The sequence below is a fragment of the Bos taurus genome, chromosome 28 (assembly GCF_002263795.3).
Source record: "Bos taurus isolate L1 Dominette 01449 registration number 42190680 breed Hereford chromosome 28, ARS-UCD2.0, whole genome shotgun sequence".
In the NCBI taxonomy this organism is placed as follows: domain Eukaryota; kingdom Metazoa; phylum Chordata; class Mammalia; order Artiodactyla; family Bovidae; genus Bos; species Bos taurus.
The window spans coordinates 25,106,897-25,120,723 of record NC_037355.1 but is presented as its reverse complement, the minus strand read 5'-3'; the positions used below and the strand labels follow the sequence as shown (position 1 = coordinate 25,120,723).

At 45.0% G+C, this 13,827-nt stretch overlaps 1 protein-coding gene across 1 annotated transcript in view; it reads right to left on the bottom strand.

Moving 5' to 3' along the window:
* The window catches only part of STOX1 (storkhead box 1), a 59,736-nt gene extending 50,896 nt beyond the window's left edge, over nucleotides 1-8,840 (bottom strand). The window contains exon 1 of the mRNA NM_001192127.1: nucleotides 8,478-8,840. Within this exon, the coding sequence (NP_001179056.1) occupies nucleotides 8,478-8,787 (310 nt within the window). The 5' untranslated portion in view covers nucleotides 8,788-8,840. The remainder of the gene's footprint in view (nucleotides 1-8,477) is intronic.
* Between the last annotated feature and the right edge of the window lie 4,987 nt (nucleotides 8,841-13,827).

Below are 13,827 nucleotides of genomic sequence, written 5' to 3'. Positions count from 1 at the left end.
TTCCTGAAAAGATAAGAAGAAAAGTAGAAGGGACTCTAGCAGATAAAGAGCAGAATCATATCTGCAGTTTAGATGCTGATAGTCTGTCCACCTGGAGGATGGGGAATGAACTGGAGTGTCCAGGGCCAGCCAGGAGACAGCACCATAAAAAGGGAGGAAGCCAGAGCCATAATTCAGGTAGGACATGGTGGATCTTGGTTGGATAAAGCCGTAGCAGTGGAAATGGTGAGAAAGGGGTGGGTTTGAGAGACACCAAGGAGTAAGCCTCATGGAACTTGGTGACATACTGGCTGGGGATGAGGCAGAAGGAAGAGGAATCCAAGATGATTTTTAAGTTGACAGCGCTTTTCATCCCACTGGACCTCAACATACACGGTGGCCACTAGAGGTGCCACCTCTCATCCACCAGTTGCCAAATCAAAACATGAAGCCAAGGACACTCATTAACTACCCAGATGCAACATTCAGATCATCCAGCTTGATAACAGAAATATATCTACAAGACACCCTGTTGTGAGCCCTTTGGCTCTTTCAGACTAAACCCTTCAGCTGCCCCTGCCCAGAATAAGGGAAAAGGCAACATCTGGCAGAACAAAGCCAGAAAAACATGGCTGGAGAGATCCCGGGTAGAAAGGGAGGTGAGAGCAAAAGCAGGGTCAGAGCAGCTGTTTCTGCCATTTCCCAAACCTTGGAGTGAACCAAAGGCCTGGTAGGAATCTGACAGGCTCATGGGAGAGTGAGTGCGAGGGCACTGGCTGGTGAAAATTACCAGAGTCTCTACAGGAACCCTGGAAGAACTGGTGGTGAATAGAGAGGAAGGTAAGAAACTCAAGTTAAGAAACCCAAACAGTACCAGCCACATCACAGGCTTGATTCATTCCATTTCCTATCTGCAAAATGGGCAGAGATATTTCAGGTTACTACTAAACAGAAGAAAAAGAATAAGCCATAAAAGACTGGATACCAAGGTCTGTTTGGGAGAGAAAAGAGATGGAACAGAAGCATTTGTTTTGATGACTGGCTAAATAATCTGTCTGCAACACAGGAGACCCTGTTTCAATCCCTGGGTAGGAAAGATCCCCTGAAGAAGGGAATACTCCAGTATTCTGATCCGGTGAATTCCATGGATAGAGCTTGGCAGGCTACAGTCCACGGGTCACAAAAAGCTGGACACAACTGAATGACGAACACTAAATGATCTTGACATAACCATTAATTTCTCTGTGGTCATGATGTTTTAAAAGAAAAAAAGGCAGGACTTAAAAACACCCATTAATGAGGTTTCATTTCTAATAATAGTGGACAAGATATTATTAGACCAATCCTCTTGCAAAAAACCACCATAAACTTTGGACAAAATATAAAAACTTTAACTTGAAAGTACTGAAATGCAACCAAAATCAGTAGAAACTGGAAGGGCAGTCTTCTCAGAAGGAAATGGCAATACATAAGTTTCTCATTTTTTATGGCCCTTCACCTAAAGGCAAGCTACATTAGGAGCCAGGCCAGGAGACTGAAACTATGGCAGAAACCCAAAAGCCGATCTTACTGGATTGAAGAATCTAAGGCCACTTTGGAGCAGCTACATCAGCAAGAAAGTGATGCTGAAAACGAGTGAGCCATGGAGGTGGAACCCCAAATTCTAAATATAAACTGACTGAACTGTGAACTATGCATGCAGAGGGCACAAGCAGCCTACCTTAAGAGATTTCAACCTGTCATTTACTGCAGGGGAGACAGAGTTCAGAGATAGGAGCACAGCCGAATTAGTTGCTTGATAAGCAAACAAAAAAACTCTACTGAGGAAAATAATAATCCAGAGTGTCCACAACATATGACTCATGTCAGAGATACAATCCATAATGTCAGAGATACAATCTATGTCTAGACAATACAAACAAAGTGAGCCATTCCAAAGAAAAGGCAACCAATGAGATGGATCCTAAGATGACTGAGATGGTAGAATTATAAGGAATTTTGTGTGTGTGTGTGTGTGGCCCATATAGGGATACAAGGAATAAAGAAGCTAGTATAGCTATTGTGAAAGATTTTTTTAAAAAAGAAAACATACTTACAATGAACAGGTTAGAAATCTCATTAGAGAAACAAATCATTAAAAAAAAAAAATCAAATGGGGAATTCCCTGGTGGTTCAGTGGTTAGAGACCTGGCTCTCTCACTGCCAAGGACGGATGTTCACTCCCTGGTCTGGGGATATGAGATCCACAAGTTTCACAACGCAACCAAAAAATAAATAATAAAACAATTTCCCATCCGTTATTTTTAAAAAATAACCAAATGGGATCTACCCCAAAATAAAAACATATGTCTACACACAAACTTGCATAGAAATGTTCATAGCATTCTTCACAGCGGCCAAAAAGTGGAACCAACGCAAACAACCATCCACTGACGAGTAGATAAGCAAAATGTGGTACGTCCATATAGTGGAATATTATTCAGCCATAAAACTTAAGTACATAAGATATAACATGAAGGAACTTTGAAAACATTATGCTAAGTAAAATGTACCAGACACAAAAGACCACATATTGTGTGGGTTCCATTTACACGAAATGTTCAGCATAGGCAAATTCATAAAGGTAGAAGGTAGATGACTGGTTGGCAGAGGCTTGGGCAAGGGGAGAATGGGGAGATATTGCTAGTGGATACAGAGTTTCTTTGGAGGTGATGAAAATGTTCTAGAATTAGATAATGGGAATGATCATACAACTGTAAATACACTAAAACCCACTGAATTGTAGACCTTAAAATGGTTAATTTTATGTTATGGGAATTATAGCTCAACTTCTTTTAAAGTAAGGTAAAACATTATGTGAAACTGGGTAATGAATATGAAACTCTGCAACTTTTCTGTAAATCTAAAATTTTTCCAAAACAAAAAGTTTATTTTAAAGTAATTCTATTTACAATAGAATCCAAAATTGTTTTCAGGGACATAAATTAACAAAAGATATTTAGGACTTAAATACTTAGAAGTGCAAATCACTGCCAAGACAAATGAAGACATAAATTGTTAAGATGTCAATTCTCCCTAAATAAGGGGGACCAAGCATCCCAGTCTGCCTGGGATAGAGGGGGTTCCCAAGATGCAAGACTATCATTTCCAAAACCAGAGCAGTTTGAGGAAAACCAGGATTAATTTCGCATCTAACTTCAAATTAATCTATTGTTTCAATACAATCCCAATTAAAATTCCAGGAGTATTTTTTTTTTTTTAAAGACGTTGACAAGCTGATTCTAAAATTTATGTGGAAGAACAAAGTTGGAGGACTCACAACATCTGATTTCAAGCCTTACTATAAAGTACAGTAAGTACAGTATTGGTGAAAGGACAGACTCAGGATGAATGGAAATAGCCCCTTACATATATACTCAACTGATTTTCCACAAAGTTGCAAATGGAACTCAATGAGAAAGGTTAGTCTTTTCAACAAATTGTCATGAACAACTGGACACCCATATGCAAAAAGAAAAGAAAAACCTTCAAACTACACCTCATACCATTCAGGTGCTGTGTGCTGTGCTTAGTCGCTCAGTCGTGTCTGACTCTTTGTGACCCCATCGACTGCAGCCCTCTAGGTTCCTCTGTCCATGGGGATTTTCCAGGCAAGGCTACTGGAAGGGGTTGCCATGGCCTCCTCCAAGGGATCTTCCCAACCCAGGGATCAAACCCATGTCTCCTGCATTGCAGGCGGATTCTTTACCGACTGAGCCACTAGGGAACTCACATAAATAAAATGGCTCATAGACCTGAATGTAAAACCATAAAACTATAAAACTTCTAGTAGAAAACACTGGAGAAAACCTTTGGGGAATATAAAATGAGTGTAAAATCGTACAAACACTTTGGGAAAAGGTGCCATAAAACTAAACATAACCTACTAAGGAGTCAGCAATTCCTCTCCTAAGTAAGGACCCAGAAGAAATAAAAGCACAAAGAAAGTGTACAGGAATATTCATAAAAGTTTTTCGTATTAGCCATAAACTGGAAACATCCCAGATGTCCATCTAAGGATAAATGAATAAACCATGATATATTGACATTAGTAAAATGGATTTCTACTGAGCAATAAAAAGGAACAAATTAATAATGCAACAGAGATAAATCTCAGAAACACTGGGCTGAATGAAGAATCCTCACACAAAACAGTATATAGTCTATGATTTCACTTATGTGAAGCGCTTGAACAAGCAAACTTAATTTATGGTTTACACAAAAAAGTGGTTACTTCTGAGGGTGGGGGCAGAGCTGACTGGGAAGGGGCAGAGGGAACTTTCTAGGGTCATGGTAATTTTTCAAACTGTATTGGAAATTTGGGTTACACTCATGTATATTATATGAAAAATGCATGAAATGCTACATTTATAATTTGGGAATTTCACTGTTAATTTCATCTAAAAATTTCATTAGCTACTGAACCCAACAAGATGCGAATTCACAACACAACTCCAGAAACAAAGAAGAATAGGAGTTGGCCCATTCCTTCTCCTCACCATCTCTCCATATCCTACCCCCCGGCCATTCCCAAAATCAGATAAAGTAAGTCAGAACATTTCTGATGTTTGCCCAACTCTTGCACCATCAGGGCCTACGTATCCTTGAACTATTCCCCCAAATAAGATCTCAGAACAGAGTTTGAAATTTACACCTAGCATAAATTACTGGCTGGACTCGACTCAGAAGGAGCCCCTGTCATTTTACCTTGATTCCTCTGCGCTCAGAGATGTTTCAAGGAGCAGGTAAGAGAGACATGAGGAAAGGTGGGAAAATCCTCCCATCACCTCCCCTTCACCAACCCGACAGCCTGATCTTTAGTACCCTTCAAAGCACACACCAGGGTACTCTTGTCCAGCTGAATCAGAGACTTGCAAGAATCAGGTCTTGCAGTGCTCACATCTGTCACTGCAGGATGCAGAAGACTGCGTGTGAACCAGCCAGCTTCCAGAACACAGGCTCCCACTCAGCTCTCCCCTCTTGAACTAAATATGAAGTACACAGGCTGACTCCATTCTCTCCTTGAACACACTCAACTCTGAGTGAAAAGTACACTAAAACAGAAAAAAAAAAACTCGAACAGTATCTAGCATATGAATACATTAATGAAACAAGTGTTTTGAAAAAGCCACAGGCATTTATTTGTTTTTTTTATGGCAGTGCTGCACAGCCTGAAGGATCTTGGTTTCTGGGATTGAACCCTGGCCACAGCAGTGAAAGCCCAGAATCCTAACCACTGTGGATCACCAAGGAACTCACACAGGCATTCTTATTTTCATTCTCATTCGATGAAAAAGATGAAAGGCCACACTGGCTGTGAAAGAGTTGGGATACCTCAACTATCAATTTCGGAAAACAAACTGGTTTGGCCAAGTGGCCTCCCCCCTCCCTTACCCCAGGAGGCCATCATTAACCTTTCATCTCCCCAGTGGGCGTGGTCCTCCAGTAAGGACTGATTCATCCAAACACACACAGGTGTCCCCCATCTGCACCACCTGCAGTTTTGGGAAGCTTCCAGAGCTCAACCCATCAGTTGTTAAGGTCATTTGCTAATTTTTTTTAAAAAAGAACAGAAACAGAAAACACTTGAGGACTAGAGCACAAAAGAAGAGTTAGCGCCTGGTTATCCTGCTAAAGACCCTTCGGCCCCTTAGGGAAATACTGTCAGCCTGGAAACTATTCTTCTCACCAGAGTGAGTGAGTAAGTGGGGTAGAGAGAGTGAATAGGGAAAGAAGATGCACAAAACATGGGAGAAACAAACTGCTGTAGCCTTAAAATCAGATCTGTCCCCTTAAATTCAGATCTGTCCCCTTAAATTCAGATCTGTCCCCGGGGTTCAGGTGACCCCTGTCTGCTTGGCTACAGCAATCCCTCCTTAAATCTTACAAGGCCACCATGAGCCCCAGTTTGGAAGCCTAGGAGAAGGCCCCACGGAGCACAGTGGGCTTATAAAACTGAGGGCCATTCCTCCTTGCCTCCCTGCATTTTGTCTGAGCTGGTCAGCAACACTTCCTAAGCCCAAATGCTCTTATATAGGAGTTGTTGTTAACTCATGTCCAACTCTTTGTGACCTCGTGGACTATAGCCCGCCAGGCTCCTGTGTCCATGGGACTCCTTCTCCCATGGACCCAGGGATTAAACCCACGTCGCCTGCATTGGCAGGCAGATTCTTTACCGCTAAGCCACTAGGGAACCCCTTACATAGGAGTACATGAGCCTCAAAAAACAAAACAACAATGAAAAATCTATGCCAAAGAGACCAAACTCATCTGACCAAATTGATTCTTTGTGTCTTTTTCTAACATTTTGCTCTTTCCCACAAGGTACTGAGAGTGGAGTGAAAACCTGCATTAGTTCTCAGCTGTTCTTCCTTGCCTTCCTGGAAGCTCATTTTAGCTTCTGGAAGCCACCTGCCAGATTTGTGAAAGCAAGTGGACTGAAATTTCCAGTATCTTTGAGAGAAATCCACTCCTCCTCCTCTCACCACCTTCTGGGACTCTTGAGGTGGCCCAAGAGCTGCCTTGATGCCTCCTCTCCTGCAATCTGACCCAAGGACCCCCAAATTAGACTAGTAATTAGCGAATACATTTAAAACAAACCTCTCTCCTCATGTGTATCCACTGACCAGCATCAAATAAGATCTCCCCTGTTTTGTTCCTCAAAATATCCCAGTAGGTGGTTTTGTATGAATTATGTTCAAATTCTTATCAATATTCTGTTAAATAACCTCAAAACTATTCCCTCCAAGAGCCCCTCATCAGGGGAGATGACCCAGAGTAAGAGCACTGTGCTGCACATGCCATAGAATACAGTGTCCATCATATCCTGAACTGCGCACTGAGGCAGCACTATCTAGTGGGTGGAGAATTAGAAGTACCTGGTGATATGTTCACTTTGTCCAATGCATCTTTCAGATGGCAGCAAACAGGGTCAATCCACAAACCAGCATTCACCACTGCTGGCTACACCCCAGGTGGCAGCATCACAGCTACCTCTGGCTTAGCACAAGCCCTCTCTATTTCACCCTCAGGTCCAGACCCCAACCCCATCCACTCCTTCTCTGCAATATGCTCTGTGCTCACCCTTTGAAAGGGGGTTGGGGGAACCAGAGAATGCAGCCGCTAATTCAAACCAGAAAAACCGAGGACACAGGACTGAAAAGAGCTTTTCATCCAGCCTGTGTGAAAGACCCCTTCCCCTTTGAGAATTTTGGCTTGGCTACTTGGTTCACCGCTATCAAAGCCAGAAACCTATTTTCTTCACTCACTCCTGCAAGTAAAAGGAGATGAAATGTGTGTATGTGGCTTTGCAAATGAGCTCTTTAGGGAAGAAAAGTGGGGGGTGGGTAGAGGTACCACACAGAATTGGATGCATGGAGGTGAGAAGACAAGGTTCGACCTCACTGGCCTAGGATGTGGAGACATCACCTCTGAGCAGATACACAACATCAAGCACCTCATGCTATCCTGCTCCCTTACACCTGGGGACTAAAACAAATGTGTTTTATTGCTGCTCCTTGTTCTCCTCCTCCTCCTCCCAGGATGATTTATGGGCTGAGACAGAGAGGGGTTCTTCCGTAGGAGTCAAAATTGAGCGCTGGAACAACTGGAGACTTGTGAATAGCACACCGTCAAATGGTACAGCCCCACATAAATGCAGACAGAACCAGGCTGTTCACAGGGAGCTGACACTCACATGAGTTTAGTGGGTAACAGAGACCACTCAGTGATGTGGCGGCTTATGTTCTTAATGAGAAACTATTTCACACAAGCAAAAAGCTGCTGTCTCCTAACAAATGGACTCTGAAAAGACTGGAAAGGAGGAATTCTCCCTATTTAGCTAATGGGATGGGATGTGTCCAGAACGCCATGTGTCATTTCTTTTTCCCTAGCAGTTAACGACCCCAAACCCTCCACTAGGCTCTGTTCCAAGACCACCACACCACCCAGTACAGCAGGGCATGAAAACCACAGCCTGTTGTCCGCTCCAAGCGTGTAATTCGAAACAAAACAAACAAAACATCAGCCAGTTCACAATCGGTAGATTCTGGCCAGCTCCTGGTGTACATTTCCTAAGCACCCCCACCCATGAAGCCGGGGCTGAGGCCCCTGTCTCCTGACCGCACACCTCCGGCTCCCGGGGCCCTAAACCTCTCTCCCTAAAACATCACTTTTCCAGACTGAAAGTTCCTTTGATCAGGAACCTGTGCACTTCACTGCCTCAAACAGTTGAGGAATGGAGACACCCTAAAGTTGGCCCAGGGCACGTCCAGTCATGTCTCGTTGAAAGTGGAAGCTCTCGTGTCCCAGCAAGAAGGAACGTCTCAGGACAGTTCTTCTCCAGCCACTCTGTCTGCGCTCCCAAACCCGCACCCTCCACCGCCAGTTCCCGCCCCAAAGGCCAGGGCTCGGTCCCGCAGCTCGCGCCTGACGCTCTCCCTTCCGGGCGCCGCACTCACCCACCGCCAGGATGCGAAAGCCCCGCGGCGGGCGCAGGGCCCGGCGACACCAGGCGTCGCGCAGCACCTGCAGGCTGGCGGGAGGTGCGTGCACCAGCAGCACCCCGCGCCGCAGCCATCCTTGGAAGGCCAGCCGCGAGGCGGCGCGCGCCAGCCGGGAGTTCCAGAAGCAGCGCGCGTTGGCTCTTCTGAAGGCGCGGAACACAGCGCGACCCCCAGGCTCCTCCGCACCCTCCACCTCCTCCTGCGCCTGCAGCCTGCACAGCACCAGCGCCAAGGAACCTGGCGCCAGTTGCACGGGCTGGGCCATGCTGCCTCGGCGGCCAGGTTCCGCAGGTTCGGTGTGCTGGTGGCCGCGGTCTGCGGGAGGGATCGGCTTACTGTGTGCGGCGCCGGCTGCCGGGGGAACGGGGCTCTAGGGGGCGGGGTCGACTTGAGCGCCGGGCAGGGGGTGGGGCGGAACGTGCCAGTGGCCTGGGGACGGCCACTGCTTTCACCCGAGAGGCGGCCAGTAGGAGTTTCCAAGTGCTGAATTCCCAGGTCATTCTCCATACCCCAACCCAATCCCCCAACTCCCACTCCGGGGGACTCCCCACTTTCCTGCTTCCCGGCAACCCGAGCTCCTCTTCCCCCATGGGCCGTCACTGGGGCTTTACCCGACCGGTGGGCGGGGGGCGCCCACAGCTCCCGCGGAGTCAAGCCCCCTCCAACTGCGGCGCGAACGGCAGGTCAGTGTTCCGCAGAGCCCGGAGGACTAGGACGGCCGCCTTGGCCCTGGCTTTGGGATCGTCCCCAAGAAGACGCCACGAGGGATGGACTCCCTTGGGTCAGGAGTTAGGTCTCCGTCTGCTTCTAATCAGTTTGCGTAAGTTACTTTCCCTCTGTGACCTCCGTTTACTCTCTAGTAAAATAAGGAGTTGGGACTCAATTCTAAGAACCTTTTTCGTGACTTTCTGAGGTTCTAGTGTCTGGTCCCGCTCCTGGGTTATCACATTCACTTGAAGTGTTAAGGGACAAAGAATGATCCGGAGGCTCCATCTCGATCGGCTGGCGAGGCGCTGTAGTGAAATCCGTGAAATTCAGACCTCGGTTGGGATGGGGATTCAGACAAAAATCCCCAGGAGTGTATGGAAAGAAACTTGTGATCTGTCACAGCAGACTCTAGCCAGTGCCTCGCAGCATTGGGGACAGTTCAGATGCTGAGGGGAAAGAAGGCTGGAATCCTGACTGTTGCACTGGGTGAGGAGAGCTCCTGGGGGTAAGAACAAAAAGGAATGGAAGGGCAGTCGAAAATCAGCATTTTAAGAGGGAGCAGAGGGGCTTGAGGACACTTGGGAGTCAGTCCAGATTCCCACTCCCTCAGCTTATCAGTTATCAGTAAACAACTACAATAATTTGAGATAATCTTCACCTTGCTCCTAGTGAGTCATTATCACAGTAAATGATAGGGGATGTTGTTAATAGCTAGAGCTAACATATATTGAACACTGTATGCTGGAGGCCTTAATTTCACAACTCCATGTTAACTTCTCTTAGTATCTCTCCCTCTCTCTCTCTCTCTAACAGATAAGGTAACTGAAGCTAGGTTGGATTCAGAAGCACTTCCTGGTCAAACAGATAGTAAGAAATGGAGTCAGACAGCTTCCAAGTCAGAGCTCCCTATGACAAATTAAGTCTGACACAATTTTCAGTTTAAATAAGCAGGCAAACCTGAGACAACCATCTCACATTTCATTTCTGACTGAGATGGACAGATGGATAAATACAGCACAGAGCCCAAATGAACTAAATGTCTGTCTGTATAGCCAAGCTCCTCCTCTCTGTCGTGAGAGATGACATTACTGTGTTCCCCAACCTGGGGAACTATGACTTTAATCTTTATATCTAGCATCTATGACAGTGTCTATGATATCTCTATATTTCTAGTATCTATGACATAATTTCCATTTACACTCAACTCACTCTACCTAGAACTGTACTGAGAATTTGACGTGTAATTTTATTCTCAGAATTAACCATCTGAAAGGGGGTGATATTATTGAGCCCCATCTTCCCTCCAGAGCAAATAACTGCCAACAATGTATATCACTTTTCCATTGTCCTATTTCCAGATCTCTCTTGCCCACTTCATCAAGCCTGAAATTCTGCCAGTACAATCCCATCTTAGAAAGACTATGTCTCCAGAGTCTCAAAGCACATTCATTGTTTCTCCCATTTGTACTTTTTGTGAATATTTAGTTCATTTAATTTGCTAATGTCTGCAAAAACAGTGGCATTTCATGGGACAGGACCATAGGCTCAGTAAAGTGTTTTGGGGCTTTAAGACCATTAGGAAGATTGAGATGGCTTATCCTAAGAGAAGGGAACAGGCAGCTAGTGCCTTTGATTGAATTGAGGGAGTGGCACTATGGGAGCACCCTATATGGAGGGACACTTGCGGATACTTGTAGCGACTACAGTCTAAGGCATTAGCCTTGAGAACCACAGTGACAAGCTCTCTGAAGCAATGCAGTCAAGACCATTGCTGGGGCCTCTCTGAACAAACCTGGTGGTGAGTGCAAGCAACACTGACATCAGTACTCTGTGTCAGCAGGTGCTGAGGTAACTGAGCACCCCAGGAAAAATATCAAGCCCTGTTTTCCTCGTTTTCTGGGTATCATGTAAACCCCCAGGTTTTCTTGTTTGTGACAGTTCCAAGGAGTAGACTTCCCGAAACATGCTCAAGACATGGTCAACTCTGGCAAATGTAACTTGTGAGCTTGTTTGGTTTAGAAAACTGAAGAGTAACAGATTCATTCTTGCTACACTATAATTGCCAGAAAAGACGAACTGGGTCATTTGCTGCTCACACCTGCCTGGTGTCTGTCCTCTCTTAGGACAGATGATCCAGTTCAATAATCCTGATTCGGGGCTTTTCACACCCTGATTCCAGCTTGTCCTCCATCTCCATCTTTGCCTTCCTCCTCCAATCCACACCAAGGATCTTATGCTGCAGCTACTCAAAATTACACACCTTCCCAAATATGCTTCCACATCTTTGTTCACACTATTTCCTCTGCCTTGAAGGCCTCTCACCTTTCCATCAGGTGGTATACTACAAAGGCCAGCTCATAAAACCTGTGACACATCCAGGAAAATTAAATCTGTACTTAGAGCTTTGTTAACCCTCTCATAATACCTGTGTGTTCAAAGTTATAATATTTACTTACCTGTCTTGTTAGGCAACTTGAAAGGGCCAGGCTTCTGCTTGATTCATCTCTGTGACCCATCATATAGCCCAGTACCTGGGCCACAGATTTGTTCCATCTGAATCAAATCTAATTTAACTAGTGCTTGATCCAGGATAACCGTTTTTCTTGCTTTCTTGCTAGCCTCGTGTCCCCACCATACACAGAAGCATTCTGTTTTGAGGTTGAATCACAGGAAGACCTTGGTGCCCAACAGTCAATGCTGAGGTCAAAGCCTCAAGGAAAATGCACCCAGGTCCCACGCATCCAGGCACCTGCAGTTCAGTTGTTTCTCTGGAGTCATTTTATGACACATGTTATACTCAGTATTAACTACCTCAAAATTTTCTGCACACTAAAATTCATCAAGTTGAAGTTCCTTCCCCTTAACTCAGAAAATCAAGCCTTGACACTTTAGGCTGATTTAGAGAGCATTTTATATCTGGGTTCACTTTATTATGACCATTTCTGCTTCTGCAACACATTTGTTTCCTTTATCAGAGGGGGGAAAAAAAGCCACACAGACTTTTGTCTCTATTTCCCAAAGGGAAATGTGAGGCTTTCCCAAGCAACTGTGATGACTCAAGGACAGAAAAAAGGAAGTGGGAGCAGGGGAAGGATATTTAATGCCGTTTCTTTTTAAAGAAAAAACATTACCTTTTTTTTCTAGCTGTTTTATTTAGGCAAGACTCTGGGCCACAGTAGCTTTGTCTGTAAACTGAGTTACCAGAACACTTGACTGACCCGAGACTTTTCTTGGAGTCCCTTGCAGCTTCACAATTCTACAGCTCCACCTTCACTCCCAACAGGAGAAACCCTAATGCAGTTTCGGTAATCATTGAGCCTAATGAGGTCCTAAGAGATGAAAAAGAGCCTGAGGGTCCGATATCCCCAAGTTGATTCAGATTTGCCTTTAAACGTTTATTTTTAAAATTGTTTTTATTCATGTGCTTTTGGCTGCTCTGGGTCTTTGTTCCTGCACAGGCTTTTCTCTAGTCGTGGAAAGCAGGACCTACTCTCTAGTTGAGGTGTGCTTTAGATTCTCATTGGGTTGGCTTCTCTTGTTGTGGAGCATGGGCTCTAGGGCCTGTAGGCTCAGCAGTTGTGGCTCCCAGACTCTAGAGCACAGGCTCAAGTGTCATGGTGCTCAGACACGGGATATTCCCGGATCAGGGATCAAACCCACGTCTCCTGCATTGGCAGGTGGATTCTTCATCACTTAGCCACCAGGGAAGCCTGCCTTTAAACATTTCACTTCTTTATCTTCTCAATGGCAAGAGGTCAAAAAAAGATAAACACTGGAGAAAAAAGATCCTTAGCTTGGAACACTAAGAGGCTAAGAATACCAGAAATTCCATAATTCTGATGTGAGAAATGATTAAAAAAAAACACAAAAAACTATTTTGGTCCTTGTTAAAACGGTAAGGAAAATTTTGCTCAAGGCTATCGCAAAGTCTAGATAGCAAAGAGAGCTATCTATCTTTGCAAAGACAGCAAAGAAGCTGGGGATTTTTGCCAAGGAGCAGAATGAGGAAATCAGTGGATAGAAAATTACTGATAGGAGACATCAAGGATGGGGAATCCTTGCTAAACCTCAAGGATTTATACACTGAGGTGGGGGATGCAGAACTGATCAGTTAAAGGATTTGTACTAACCTGATTTAACAATATTCTTGGGCAGGACAGGCAGAAGACTAAGATGAGGCCCAATTTGGGGCCTAGTCAAAAAGAGGACTCAGAAAAGAAACAACAAAAACCTACTGTATAGCACAGAGAACTTATTCAGTATCTTGTAGTACCTATAATGGGAAAGAATCTGGAGAAAAATATATATATGGATGTACAACTGAATCACTATGCTGTATACCCAAAACTAACCCAACATTATCAGTCAACCCCACTCCAGTACTCTTGCCTGGAAAATCCCATGGACGCAGGAGCATGGTGGGCTGCAGTCCATGGGGTCACAAACAGTCGGACACGACTGAACGACTTCACTTTCACTTTTCACTTTCATGCATTGGAGAAGGAAATGGCAACCCACTCCAGTATTCTTGCCTGGAGAATCCCAGGGATGGCGGAGCCTGATGCGGGGCCGTCTATGGGGTCACACAGAGTCGGAC